Raw genomic sequence first — 14,564 nt, forward strand, 5'->3', positions numbered from 1 at the left:
CTAAAAGAGTGGTGTGTGGGTTATGTGCACGTGACTTCCGGGTAATTGAATTCTTTCACCTTAACGATTGGAAATTCCATCTTTAAACCTACCCTGAGCCTAAACAATAAACAGTGGAACATACTTGTTTTAGTCGAAGAACCAAGCTGTTAATACCTCTGTTTGCCATTGAAGTGTTATTTACAATTTCATTCATTAATTGACGATACTGAGTCTTTTTTGAGTGCGTTTTTACACGTTGATTTGAATTAAATTGATGCTCAGGAAGATATCTCATAGCAGAGAGAATTCTTCGGATAAAGCTCATAAGAGAAACTCTTCTCTGGGAGGCAATCCGCCGATTTCAGGGTATAAGACTTCTACTCATAAGAGAACTACGTCTCGGAGTAGTGCTTCAAGTGTGAATAGTAATTTTTTGGCTGAACAGTACGATAGAGATAGAACCGCAATCATTAATTCATGTTTCCAGAAAGTGGATCCTGCTACCGGGACACCCTTGAACTCATATATAACGCATGTGAGGATCATTGAGGATTCAAGGTTCCCTAGTTCGCGACCTGCGATAAATTCCCCGTTGGAAAATAAGAAGAAACGTGTGTTGATTGTCAGTTCTCAGTCCAATGGTAAAGGGATGCAGTTCCATAAGGCAAGAGAAAATAGTAATGGGACTTTTCAGATCGGACGGACTTGGGATCTGTTTGAGTTGGAATTAATAGAAAGAGATGTAGAAATTCCTCAAGGGTTCATCTTGGTGATGGGGAAGAAATATTATTGGCAGACCAATTCTGCTAAGGAGCGAACCGTTTTCATCAAGAGTCTTGTTTCCATATTTATGGAGAATACTGGTGGTAGAGTGCCCAAATTGGTTAATTGGGACCTTTCAATGTTCTACTTGGATGAGACAAGTTACCAAAGAGCGGTAATCAGCAAACCATCGGGTTCTGTAAGCCCTGTCAAACAACGTAACGTTGTGCATCAACAGGTATCGACACCACAGCAGTCTCAGAAACAACAGCAACCTGCTGTTGTTTCATCCGCTGCTCTTGCAGCTGCCACCTCGGCCAGCTCTACAGCTGCGGCAGTTACAGCAACAGCAACAACAACAACATCATCGTCATCAGCTGTTTCTGATCCGTCACAACGACGCGAACTACCTACTGCGGATTCTGCCGCCATTGCTACTCCTTCTGCATCCTCGTCTCCAAAGAAGGCATCGATCACTTCTCAACCGTACTCTCAATCAACTACAATTATTGCTGCAGAAAGAAAGCTACAGTATAAGCATGTGGCACAAGAACCATCGGTACTGACCCCACCGCCGGATGCAGATTATGATCAAGATACGAAAAATGTCATGGAAGAAATCAATGACATGTTACAATCTCCATTACAATCAGTGGATATACGACATAGAAGATCGTCGTACCAACAGGTTGAAAAACAGCTGGATAATTCCGATGGTGAGTACTACGAAATTGATAACTATAATGATGATATGAAAATGAGTCCCATTGACGACGACTACAACCAACCAATTCTGGATCCAACCTCAGATAAAGAAGATCTCTACGATATGACGAATTCAAGTTTCCAAGACCAAACTGAAGATTTATCGTTCGAAAAAGACGATGAAAAAAGGTATAGTGCAGATTTCAACAATACCCCGCAACCACAGCAAGAGTCCCACTATCATCTTGTGCATACGATCCCGGAGGAACAGTCTGAACTCGCTGACTTATCTAAAGGTGATATTTTACCTCCAAAAATATTAGTTGAAGATTCCCGTCCCAAATCACCGGTAGCAAAATTGGAAGAGACAATTAACGAAGAAGTATTACTGGAAGTCCTAACAGAGGTTAACTGGGATGTCAATGACGATAGCAGTTCGCTGCTGGAAAAATTGCATTCTAGACTCGCTGATGTCGATTATCAACTCAATAAAAACCTTCTTTTCCTTCCAAAAAGTTTGGGTGAACTCAATCCATACAAGGATCTAGTGTTCAAAGAGTGTGATAAATTAGATCCTACATTGTCATTATTCACTATGGAGCTATCTAGTGTTTCCAACGATATTGAATTTGTAGAAAGCCAACAAAACGGTCTACAAGTTAGAGTTGCGAATAGGAAGTTGTTATGGAAAGAGTTAAACGAAATTTTGAATTCAGTCTCCATTGATGAAAAATCATTACATGAACTCCTTCGTCTTCCTATGTCGAAGACGAGTATTGAAAGAATGGAAGTTTTATTGGTAGAGTTATATGCTGCACTAAAGGCAATTGATGGTAGCAAAGACCAGTTTGTTCAGGATTCGGAGGATGACTTGAGTGACATGAGAGCACTTAGCGAGAGAAGACATGCTTACGAAAAGGTTACAGAACTGTTTATCGAGAGGATCGTTGAGCAAATGTCGTTGAAGTTCAAAGAGATCGAAAAGTCGACAGAGAATACTAAGGAAGCACTTACCAACACTTTGGTATTTTCGTCTTTGACTTTGTTCTGTAAAGATGTTTCTATGAAATCGTATGAAGAGTTAATTGACTTATGGAATGAGGATATTTACCAGCTATATGAAAGGAAGACTAATATTTTACTTTCAAGGATGAGACCTGTCGCTGTCAGCCAAAACTCTCAACTGTCACAACTTTCTTTTAACCAGTCCGAACAGGATTCGCTATACCAATGGTGGTACACATTAAGAATACAAAAAGCACCATTCCAAGATAGTAGCGAATTAGATCCTCAACTTGTTTCTATAATAAATGCAATTCGAGAGATGGAGTCTGTTTGCACTGTTTATCAAAATTTTGTTTCCAGTTTTTTCCATTTGTCTTCTAGGCTTCACTTTAATGAGTTCGTTGGATCGATTTCTCCTAATGAGAGAGGATTTACTGATTTACAGAAAGTTGGACCTATGGAATCAGTAAGAAAATATGCAACAAACATTAATCAATTAGTGTCCAAAATCATACAAAACCAGTTGGTGAAGTTCTTCAAGGTAGTCTACAAAGTGGCAGCGAATAACAGGGTAGATAATCCCGCTTTACTTCTCTATTTGGAATGTCGTATAAAGGATCTTGAATCATCAGATCAAGAGGTTCTAAGAAACTACCTAATCAAGGCATATCAAAGGATTCAACAAGATTGGAGCAATTATGTCGATGAACAGTGTGTGTATATTGAAAGAGCTGTCATCAACTTTAAATCGAGATCTTTATCTCAATCAGTTGTTAGTCTCCCAATTTTCACTCGCTCCGTTGAGAAAAGTTTACGGGCAACTGTAGCATGGCTCTGCCTAGATGAGAATACGAAGTACGATTCTATGTTATACTCAGAACAGGCGTATATGAGAATTGCAGAGTCTACTGTAAAGTTGCTTTTATCTAGCACTAACCAAGACATTAACACAGACATGGTACAGAACACAAACATGTCTGAAAAACTCGATGAAACTGTAACACTTCTAATTAACACGAACTTGCTACTGGAAACGCTCCCATTATTTGATATGGACATCTTTTCAGTAACTATACAAGAAACGAAAAGACTATTTGATAAAGAAAAGGAATCGTACTCTGAAATGTTGATGAACAGCAGCATGCCAGCCTTGGTAGCATTTGTACAGGGTGCATATAGTCTAATCGAAACTTCTGGAGGAAATGGATTCGTTGATCCTAAACAGTGGGCAGCATATAGTGAACAAAATCTTTCCAAAATATTGGTTTCCTACACTTCTCAAGAAGTGACTGCATTAATCGGCAAACTTTACAATAACATGGAAGCTCATTTCCTATCTGAGGCCAACAATAAAGCGAGAGATGTACTATGCCAAAAATTGTGGTCTAACATTCAGGGTAAAGTCGTCTCGTTCTATTTGATGTTGTACTCGTTGATTGAGAAACATTATAAGAACACTAACATCAAATTCAGTAAGAACGATATTATTGCTGCTTTTGATGCTCATAAATAGTCAGTATATAAATGTGTACAGTATACGATGTTTCAAAGTCATATGTGGCCCGCCAGTGTATATCTAAGGTCACTGCTATGTTTGATTTTCATTGTCCTTCATTTTTTTTGTGATTTGATTGACATTATCCTTAAGAAAGTTTATCAATTAATGATAACAAACTTTGACATGTTTTGTAAACAAAAGCATAAAACGCGTAAGAAACCGGCAGTCAATGCGCTCATGGCGGACTTGAGTGATCTAAGTGATGATGATTTAGAGTCACTATTGGAAAATAATGTTAACCGGAGTGTCAATCAAACGGTTACGCGACACCGTATTCCTGTTCAAAGGGATCTGTTTATGAATGTTTTACCCAACCAGCAAACTTTCTATGAAGAAACACATACTGATGTTAGCTACGGACCCACCCATCACCAATTAAATGAGGAAAATTTGGACGAATACATATACCCAACTAATTATGAGGTACGGCAATACCAATATGATATTGTACGATGTGCCCTATTCGAGAACGTTTTGTGTGCTATTCCTACCGGTACTGGTAAAACGTTTATCGCGAGCACTGTGATGTTGAACTACTACAGATGGACAAAGAGCTCCAAAATTATCTTCACAGCACCAACAAGACCATTAGTTGCACAACAAATCAAGGCATGTCTTGGTATCACAGGTATTCCGTATTCCGATACTGCCATTTTGTTAGATAAATCAAGAAAGAACAGAGAGGAAATTTGGCAGCAGAAAAGAGTATTCTTCACCACACCTCAAGTAGTTGAAAATGACCTTAAACGAGGTGTTCTCAATCCAAAAGATGTTGTTCTTTTGGTCATCGATGAAGCTCACAGGGCCAGAGGAAATTATGCATACGTCGAACTTACGAAATTTATAGATAGGTTTAATACCAGCTACAGGCTTTTGGCTCTAACTGCTACTCCCGCTGCTGATTTAGAAGGTGTTCAGGAAGTGGTGAATAATTTGCACATATCAAAGATCGAACTTCGAACTGAAGATAGTCTGGATGTTGCTAGATATATGATGAGAAGGGATAGAGAAATGATTGAAATTGGGCTCATACCAGAAATCGAAGAAGTGGTAGAACAGATTGGGATTGCCATCGCACCAGTACTTCAAGAAGCTATTCAACTTGGAATTTATGAAAGTTGCGAACCTCATCAGATCAACGCGTTTGTAGCGATGCAGCAGAGTCAAAAGATTATTTTAAATCCTTCAATACCCGAAGGTCTGAAGTGGAAAAACTTCTTCATCTTGCAATTATTAAGTCAGGTAGGCCACATGTACCGTCGGTTAAGAATATATGGTTTGAGAGCATTTTACAATTACTTCCAGAACAAATACACTGAATTTACTACGAAATATAGTATGAAGAAATCTACAAATAAAACAGCTGCAAATTTCTTCTATAGTCCAATCTTAAAGACAGTCATAGACAAGTGTAAACGGAGGTTAGAGGAACCTGAGTTTTATAGCCATGAAAAATTGGAGTACTTGAATAATGAGTTAGCGGACTTCTTTACCATGGCTCCCTCTGACTCTAGAGCTATTATCTTTACGGAATTAAGAGAGTCAGCTTTAGAAATCGTGAAATCAATTGACATCTTGAACGATGGTGCTTTAAGACCGCATATTTTCATCGGGCAAGCCAAGGGGAAGGAGCATTTTGATGAAGAAACGTATATCAGAAAGAATAAACCTAAGGGAAGGACTAAAGCTGCTCGGTTGCGGCGCATAGAGGAAGAGAATCGCGTTGAGGAAGAGAAAAAGAGACAGAAGGAGCAAGCAAAACTCGAAAGAACTGGCAGAAGAACTGGTAGTTCTGAAGAAGCCCAGCTGTCTGGTATGAATCAAAAACAACAGAAAAAAGTTATTTCTGATTTCAAGAAGGGTATATATAACGTCTTAGTCTGTACTTCGATCGGTGAAGAAGGATTAGATATCGGTGAAGTTGATTTAATCATATGTTTTGATAGTACAAGTAGTCCTATTAAGAACATTCAGCGTATGGGTAGAACTGGTAGAAAAAGAGATGGTAGAATTGTTCTTTTGTTCAGTGGGAACGAGAAGTTCAAGTTCGAACAAGCGATGAACGATTATGAAAACTTACAAACTGCCATTACCCATAATGCATTGGAGTATACGAAATCAGATCGTATCTTACCACCAAACGTGCAGCCGAAATGTGAAGAGAAGTTCATCATCATTTCAAATGAAAATGATGAAGTGAATAAACTTGAGGATTCCGACGAAGTGATCAAATATGCTACACAAGCAATGCTCGGTAAATTGAAGACCAAAAAGAAGGAACCGAAACCCAAGAAAACAACCGCGAAGGCGAAAAAGAGTTCAGATAAGACTTTCTTCATGCCTGATAACGTTAAAGAAGGTTTTACTTCGGCTTCAAGTTTGTTGAATAAGTATACAATCAACGAATTCGGTGAAAAGATCAGCCTTACACCATCCGTGTCGAAAAAGGCCATCAAACCTAAGAAAGAATGGAACATGTTAGATGAAATCGAGTACGACTCTGTAGAGATATCACCAGCTAAAAGTCAAGTGGAACAGCCTTCACAACCACATAAGCCAACCACAACGCAGGGAATCTTAACACCGGATGAGACTACCAACCACATCCCATCTGCGTCACAAGGATCCTCGGTACAGACGGATTCACATACTGTTCAAGAACCAGTACTGAAAAAACTGAAACTCGCGCACCAAATCGAAGATCCTAGTACTAGTATTGAGTACTACAGCGGCTATGAGTTGGTCCCCCAATACGGCGCTACAGATTCAGCTCAAATGCTCACCATGCAAGAACAGAGACATTTCCTAAAAAAATATGTACCGGACACTGTGCACTGGAGCATTGCGCCAGACTTAGCGAAGAGTAAGACGAGAAAAATACGCCACGTACCCAAGATAGAAGAAATCCTGAATACATGCCAAGACATGCATACGAACACAAGAGAAAAGATTATCGGAATGAACAGAACCAATGCCCTAGCAAGAAGTATTGGTTACAACCGTAGCGTAGGAATGGAACTCGAAGTAATGTTGCCTTCAATTGTTGTTCCGAATGAAACTATAACAAACGCCAAAAACATGACTGATCTTCTCGAAGATGAAGACGGTCTATCAGACTTTCTATCCGATTAGTAAGGACAGGAGAAATCCTTATATACACACATCGTCTGTACTTATAATTTATATTCACTCGTCAATCAGTACAAATCTCTCGAGAAAAAAAAGCTTTAAAAATTTGAAAAGTTGCCAGTTACTTCAGATCCTTTAATCAACACTTTCAGAAATAACATATTCTACATTTAATGTTTATATAAATCTTTTTGATGTTTAAAACCCCATCCTTATGCACGGGAAATACGCATATCAGTGAGGATTCGTCCGAGATTGTGTTATTGCTGGTTGAAATTTATTTTTAACCATGACCTCCTCCTCATAACGTATTGTGTCTTTCATTTTACACATGTGTTATGCAGGGAATTTTTGGAACCTACCTTTTTTTCCTTCTTCAAGAAGCATCCTTTTCCTTCATACGAGTTGATTAGGGATTCATCCGGCGATTAGGCTAAGTCCAATTGCTGAATGATGCCTTATCCATCTCGCCTTCAAATGTATAGATATTTGTTTATAGAGAGAGATATTGTTCACCATAGTAAAGAGGAAACTTGGTACTATTCTAATCCCGGGTAATCTCTTTTTTTCGTGGTGAAAAAAAGTTTTGGCTCATCGAACTAGGATTTGGCAAATTATTAGGTGTCAGTTCACTTGGTTCATAGGTCAATCCTAGCATTAGTTGTTGTTTCAATTCGTTCTTGTCCTAACTCATTTATCAGTTGGCACTCCAAGTATCGATATTCCAGTAAAATATACATATATTAACGGTACCAAGATGTTCAGAAAGTATGTTTGGTTTAAAAGATAAACTAAGAATTGACATGCATGATAATTGCTGAAATCACACAAACTCAACTCAAATCGAATACTAACTTATTGATTATTCTTTCTTCATCCTCAGATTCACTAGAGAAGATATCCATACTCGTTCAAATGTCAAATCTTCTATACAGAGGAATTTGAAGGCAAAATTGCTCGCGCAGTATCCCAAGTTGGAAGAAGTGATCGATGAAATCATTCCGAAGAAGGCTCAAATTGAACTATATAAGTGTGAAGGTAAGATTCAGTTGTACTTGGTCAATGGGGAAGTGCTCTTCTTTCAAAACTTTGACGAATTAATTCCTTCTTTGAGATTTGTACACAAATTCCCCGAGGCGTTCCCAACGGTTCAAGTTGATAGAGGTGCCATTAAGTTTGTATTGGCAGGGTCCAACATCATGTGTCCTGGTTTGACATCTCCAGGTGCTAAGTTGCCTGAGGCTCCAGGATTCGAAAAGGATACCATTGTGGTTATCAACGCAGAGAATAAAGAAACCGCTATGGCAGTAGGGAAATTGTTGATGAGTACTGAGGAAATTAAGGAAATTAACAAGGGCCATGGTGTGGAAATGATTCATCATTTGGGTGATCCTCTTTGGACATTCTCTGCTGATTGAAGCGCATTTGTTATCACATTTACGCTCACTTGGCATTTCCCGTTTACTGTTAACGTAGTCATCAGCATTATTCAAAGTACATAATCGATATAGTCATCTTTTTTATACCATTTTTCTTTCATTGGTTCTAATGTACTTAATTGATAAAGGTCTTATTTGGACTTGATGTATATAGTACTCTCTTCTATATTATAGGTTGCTAGGGGAGAGAATTCATTGGTGAAATCGTGTTTGATGTTGTCCATGACAGAGTATTGCAGGGAAATTTCGCCTTGTAGATTAAATTTATATCGCAGAAAGGTCTTCAAATAACGCACACTGAAGCTTTTCAATAGTTTCAACTTGATAGGTTCAGAATCATAAACTATTGGAATTTCAATCAGTTCTTTTGAAAGGAAATTCGTTTGTTGGACGGTGGTTCTACTTTCTGTGTTTATGCTGTGCTTCAGTGTCAAATGATTCCACATAGCACTTTGCGTATCATAATTTATCTGAGACGATAAAACCAGCGATATGAAATAGAGTTCTGCCTCATTTCTTATATCCTCACTTATCCTAGTTCCATCCACACATTTTAAAGACTTCAATCTTGCGATGATACTATAGAAACCTTTTTGCGTATCTTCAAAACATACCGGGTTCTTCTTAATCCAAAGCGTCTCTAATTTAGGGAAAACCGTATTTATACTGTCTATTTCCTCCCAACTTGTGATCCTATTTCTATCAATCCTAAGAGTCATGATATGACTGTTGGTGTTGAGATCGTTAAGGTCTGATATTTTGTTTTCTGAAATGTCAATGCTAGTTAAGGATGATTCTTTTGAAAGAACTTTTGGGAAGCCAATGAAAAGGTTATCAGATATGTTGATTTCCTGTAATGAGGTTAAAACATCTGGAAGTTTTGATAGCAAGTTTGAAGAAATGTCTAGCGCCTTTATTTGAGGGAAAGCCTCTATTATTGTCTCTATATCTCCATTTCGGAGCTTACAACATGCCATTGATAGTTCTTTGACATTGGAAAATTCAAACTGTTCACTGGAATCCGCTTCTAACTTCGTGAAACAGTTCCCACTCAATATAACAGTCTCGACAGATGGAAATAGTCGCAGTATGCGGTACACCTCATTTATGTCAGAAAACAGATTGAAGGATAAATCAAGGTATCGCAGAGAAGAATGAGCACTATTAAACGGAATGCTCGAACAGGTTGTCTTGAAAGCTCGGAAAATGTTGTTTTCTGATAGCGTGATACTTTCCAACTTGTCAAAATCAGAGTTCATTTCATTCAAATGCTCAAATCCATATGACTCAGTCTCTTTCGACCCAAATTTGTAGGTAATATCGATTGATGAAGTATCACCGTATTTCATCAATAATGCACCTTCAAACGATGTTCTCTCTTGCCGAGATGTATCTAGTTTAGTCTCCTTCACAAATGAGCCACTGCTCTGTCCATCGGATGTTCTGAAGTATCGTACTCCGTTTAACGTTCCATCATGTTTACCTCTTTGCTTGTTGTCCCACTCTAAACCATATGCAACGATATTAGGCCATTCTGGCAATGATCCGATGTATCGTACTGTGCAAAACTCACCTCCTATATTCAATCTATCATTGACATTGATCTGCATATTTGGCCCTAGATTTAGTCACGCTGTACACATAGTGTAGCCTGGAGTTCGTATGGTAGACTCACGGATTATTTCTCTTCTTCACTCTTTTAAACATTTTGATTTTAGTAGGCATTTAAAGTATTATTTAAAGGTTTGTTACCTAAAGAAAAGAGATGACAAAAACGTCTTGCCGAAGAAGATATTAAATCATTTATATGTAGTAGTGTACAAATGTGTATTGTCTATTAGGTGCGTGGACTGAAACGGGTGTTCAAATTCACATCCTAATACATAAGCTTTTAAATCTATAGCTTTAACGATGCGAAATAAAATAAGCAATAGGATCCTTGATCGTATTTCATAGAGATGCAGAATAATTCGTTTTCTGTGTTCTCAATTACCTAAGTTGTCTTGTTCAGCTTCAATGGCGTTATCCAATGACGCGAAAAGACCATCCAAATCGAATTCCTTGGACCATTCTTGAACAATGGTCGTTTGTTCCACCTTAGCTGGTGCTGCGACAGCACCAGTACCTAGAGTTGGTTGGTTAGCTTCACCAGATGTAGCAGCATGTTCTGCAGCAGATTCCTTAGAAGCATTGGGTAGAACCCATCCTAGGATCTTACCATCTCTCCAATCGTTAAGAACGGATATACCAGCGCTGGCCAAGTTTGGAACACCGCCCTTACCTAATCTACCTCTCTTACGGGCGATATGGATCAAGAATTGTTTGGTGAAAGAGTCTGCATCGGCAGCTGGGATAGGTGGTAATTCGTACAACTTCTTGAAACTTTCAGTCATTTCTTCAGATTTAGAAAGTCTCTTCACTAATTTGAGCACAGCTGGGTAAGGATCTATGATGAATTTTGGAGGTAGAGCGTTCAACAAGGCCAACTCTGCTTCTTGTTCCACTCTACTCATCTTTTTATTTTCACTTGGGAAACAAATACCTGGAGAATCCAAGATCTTTAGCTTGTTATCTACCTTGACTTCTCTCATAGATGTAGTGACACCAGCTTGGTTACCCACTGGACATGCTTTAGAAGAACCACCACGGCGAGAGGTCAATGCGTTAATGACAGACGACTTACCGACGTTTGGATAACCGATGACACCAACAACGATGGATCTCTTCAAGTTTGAATTATTGGAGTAAGTCTTCAAAGCTTCTAACAAGCTTGAAGCAGTTGTAGCCTGAGTCAAAGTCCTGTTGAAAGATGTGGAGTTAGTGGCACCAGGAGCAGCTCTCAATGGAATAGTAGGGAACGAGGATTTCAAAAAGGTTAACCATTGTTGCAACACGTATGGTGGCACTAAATCGATCTTGTTCAAGATCAAAATTAGTCTCTTACCCTGGGATTGAAGCACGGCCTGTTCCACTCTTCTCGATCTAGTTCCTTCTGGATCTCTTGCATCTAGCACGTAAAGGATAACATCGGACGCATCCACCACAGTCTTGAATATCTTATCGTAAGCCTTTCTAGACTTTTCTAATTCAGAATCATCATCATCTGCGTCAGCGTAAAAGTCTACGTCGTATTCAGCAACCTCTAAATCCTCTTGCTCTCCATTCATTGTATCATCGATACCTTCCCCATTGTACTCCTTTGCAGCTTGCTGAGCGGATTCTAACAAAGCAGAAAGACCATTGTTGCCGTCGTTTTCATCTTCATCCATAGATTCATCGTCATCACCAACATCTTCACCTAGTTCACGAGTTCTTCTCTTAGCCTCTAACCTTTCCTGCTTTCTACGTTCTTTCTCCTCCAAATCAGTTCTTCTCTTCGCTTCAATCTCTTCGATGATCCTGTTCTTGTACGGGAAATTGGCCGGAATACCTGGATCCTTACTCTTATTGGATTTCCATGTCACATCCTTCTTAGCAAGTTTCCGCTCTTTCCTATGTTGAGCAGCAGCCTTCTTCTTGATACCCTCCTTCATACGAGTGGAAGTTCTCTTGGAAGTTCTCTTTCTTACTCTCACCATCTCTTTTGATTAATGGAAAAAGGTATATTTACTGCACTGGATTATAGATATCTTAGCTGTTCCGGTGAACTTATCACGGAAAACAGTACTGAAACATCTACTTGAACAGGTGTTCTGTAAATATCAAGTCTCATCTCATCTCATCTCATCTCATCGCAGGTTTTAACATATTTCGAAGAGCTGAAAAATTTCAAAGTAGAAAAGAATTTCTTTTTGCTGGCGGACGACAGTGGAAACACAGTGGATACTCGTCAATTACGAGGCAATCTTATGCTACTCGCAAGCCATAATTTGTGTCAATAATATTTGGGACGTATTTGGTATATCTATGAGCACTTCCAGGCAGATATTTAACATTATATATACAGTAATACCGTCAAGGGCAGTGAAACTGTCAGTACATATAAAGGCAGCCCAGTAGCCGTTGCGCAGTTTTTTTTGACACTAGCAGGGAACAAAAATCATCTCAGTAATAAGAACTGATATAACGTGATATACGATACGAAGTTGCGAGGGTGGAACTTGTTTTACCACATCTCTCATCCTCTCTACTTCCAGTCAGTGTAGTAATAACTGCGAAGTTATTACTTGTTACCCGGATCTCGTGAAAATTTTCATCAACCGTAAACAAGAGACATGCCACGGTTGTTTCTGTGGCGTTTATCACGTGATATATATTTCCGTCGAGTTTCCAGCATTTTTGCTTAGAAATTGAGAAACTAAAATGATAAGGAGCTATCCAGTTGCAACTTACACAGTCTTGTCCGTCTACTAGTTGGTTAATCGGTATTTCTTCTGTTCTTTTATAACAAAAGCAGCGCCTAAGTTTAGTTATCTTAGCGGCTCATCATTCGACTTCTTACCGTTCAGTTTCCAGCTATTTTTTTAGGCTGTTCTGAGTCATATACCGAGGCAAGAGAAAAGAGAAACTATGTCATTGCCAGCAGCAGCTTCAGCAAATGTAGCTGTCTCATCTAGAAGGAGGGGGCCAAATTTGAACATTGTTATATCGTGTCCCGAATGTAAAGTTTATCCTCCGAAAGTTGTGGAACGGTTTAGTGAAGGTGATATCGTCTGTGCATTATGTGGGTTAGTCTTATCGGATAGAATTGTGGATACCAGGTCAGAATGGCGTACTTTTAGCAATGACGATCAGAATGGAGACGATCCAAGTCGTGTTGGTGAAGCTTCAAATCCTTTGTTGGATGGAAACCATTTAACCACACGTATCGGGCAGGCCCAGGGAAGTGATGCTAGAGTTACTAGGGATTTGAATAGGGCTCAGTCGAAATCTATCGTTGACAAGAAGGATAACGAGTTGCAAGCTGCATATGCGAAGATTACTATGATGTGTGATGCTGCAGAACTGCCCAAGATTGTTAAAGATTGTGCTAAAGAAGCTTATAAATTATGCTTCGAAGAGAGAGTCTTGAAGGGGAAATCACAGGAAAGTATCATGGCTTCAGTTATTCTTGTCGGATGTCGGAGAGCAGAGGTCGGGAGATCTTTCAAGGAAATCTTATCCTTGACTAACGTGCGGAAGAAGGAAATCGGGAAGACGTTTACCATCATCAAGAACATTCTAAGAGAAAAGAATGATAGAGGGTTTGCCAATATTGATACTTCAAATATCACCACAGGACAGACAAGTGCAGAGACTTTCATCCCTAGATTTTGTTCTCATTTGGGCCTTTCAGTGCAGGTGGCTAATGCTGCAGAGTACATCGCGAAACACTCTAAGGATGTCAATGTCTTGGCTGGTAGATCTCCTATCACCATCGCAGCAGCAGCTATCTATATGGCAACTCTACTATTCAAATTGAATATCAGTCCTACAAGAATCTCTCAGACTTTACAAGTCACAGAAGGTACCGTGAAAGGTGGATACAAAGCATTATACGAACACAAAGAAAAAGTGGTCGACCCACAACTGATAGAATCTGGTGTCGTGAAATGGGACAACCTTCCTAGAGTCAGTAATGACAAAAGTGAGAAGGCTAATTGATTATTAACAATACCCATTACAAAAACCCAAAAAAAAAAGAATATTAATACTAACATTAAAAAAAAATCAAGAAAAGAAAACCATTAGTTGGGAAGAATACCCAGTTTCCAAATTTGAATTGAATATCCTATAAAATTCTCGGATCAACTATAATATACATAAATTCTTTCCCTATCTTTTTCATTGCATCTAACACATTATTTGAACTTTATAACTTTCTTTCTCAGAAACTTAATTGGTGTATGATTTATTATACCTCGAGTTATGCAATTGAATAGATTTCTGTTTCGAAACTGTGTTTCAAGTCTATAGGATAAAGTATATGGACCTACGTACACGTCGAAAGAACCAAAAACTTAAAAAAAATAAAATACTTTAATGGATTTACTCTCGTCTTCCAA

General features: G+C 38.8%; 6 protein-coding genes and 1 non-coding gene across 7 annotated transcripts; 5 read left to right on the top strand and 2 right to left on the bottom strand.

Annotated features, from left to right (window-relative positions):
* Positions 1 to 256: 256 nt before the first annotated feature.
* SEC3 (GTP-Rho binding exocyst subunit SEC3) lies at positions 257 to 3,967 on the top strand (the record flags this gene model as incomplete). Its single annotated transcript, XM_453666.1, has 1 exon — positions 257 to 3,967. One exon carries the CDS (start codon positions 257 to 259, stop codon positions 3,965 to 3,967), a length of 3,711 nt encoding a protein of 1,236 aa, XP_453666.1.
* A 150-nt stretch (positions 3,968 to 4,117) lies between these two features.
* Positions 4,118 to 7,144, top strand: MPH1 (3'-5' DNA helicase; the record flags this gene model as incomplete). The annotated part of the gene is made up of 1 exon (XM_453667.2): positions 4,118 to 7,144. The coding sequence occupies one exon, from the start codon at positions 4,118 to 4,120 to the stop codon at positions 7,142 to 7,144; it is 3,027 nt and encodes a 1,008-aa protein (XP_453667.2).
* Positions 7,145 to 7,349: 205 nt separating this feature from the next.
* SNR14 lies at positions 7,350 to 7,498 on the top strand. The gene has a single exon (XR_002633584.1). It is a non-coding gene; the product is annotated as a U4 RNA (small nuclear RNA).
* A 400-nt stretch (positions 7,499 to 7,898) lies between these two features.
* Positions 7,899 to 8,559, top strand: TMA20 (translation machinery-associated protein 20; the record flags this gene model as incomplete). Its single annotated transcript, XM_453668.2, has 2 exons — positions 7,899 to 7,909; positions 8,025 to 8,559. 2 exons carry the CDS (start codon positions 7,899 to 7,901, stop codon positions 8,557 to 8,559), a joined length of 546 nt encoding a protein of 181 aa, XP_453668.2.
* A 152-nt stretch (positions 8,560 to 8,711) lies between these two features.
* PAC2 (Pac2p) lies at positions 8,712 to 10,190 on the bottom strand (the record flags this gene model as incomplete). Its single annotated transcript, XM_453669.1, has 1 exon — positions 8,712 to 10,190. One exon carries the CDS (start codon positions 10,188 to 10,190, stop codon positions 8,712 to 8,714), a length of 1,479 nt encoding a protein of 492 aa, XP_453669.1.
* Positions 10,191 to 10,565: 375 nt separating this feature from the next.
* On the bottom strand, positions 10,566 to 12,158 carry NUG1 (RNA-binding GTPase NUG1; the record flags this gene model as incomplete). Its single annotated transcript, XM_453670.1, has 1 exon — positions 10,566 to 12,158. The coding sequence occupies one exon, from the start codon at positions 12,156 to 12,158 to the stop codon at positions 10,566 to 10,568; it is 1,593 nt and encodes a 530-aa protein (XP_453670.1).
* Positions 12,159 to 13,089: 931 nt separating this feature from the next.
* Positions 13,090 to 14,163, top strand: SUA7 (transcription factor TFIIB; the record flags this gene model as incomplete). The annotated part of the gene is made up of 1 exon (XM_453671.1): positions 13,090 to 14,163. One exon carries the CDS (start codon positions 13,090 to 13,092, stop codon positions 14,161 to 14,163), a length of 1,074 nt encoding a protein of 357 aa, XP_453671.1.
* Positions 14,164 to 14,564: the final 401 nt, after the last annotated feature.

This window comes from Kluyveromyces lactis (assembly GCF_000002515.2).
Source record: "Kluyveromyces lactis strain NRRL Y-1140 chromosome D complete sequence".
NCBI lineage: Eukaryota > Fungi > Ascomycota > Saccharomycetes > Saccharomycetales > Saccharomycetaceae > Kluyveromyces > Kluyveromyces lactis.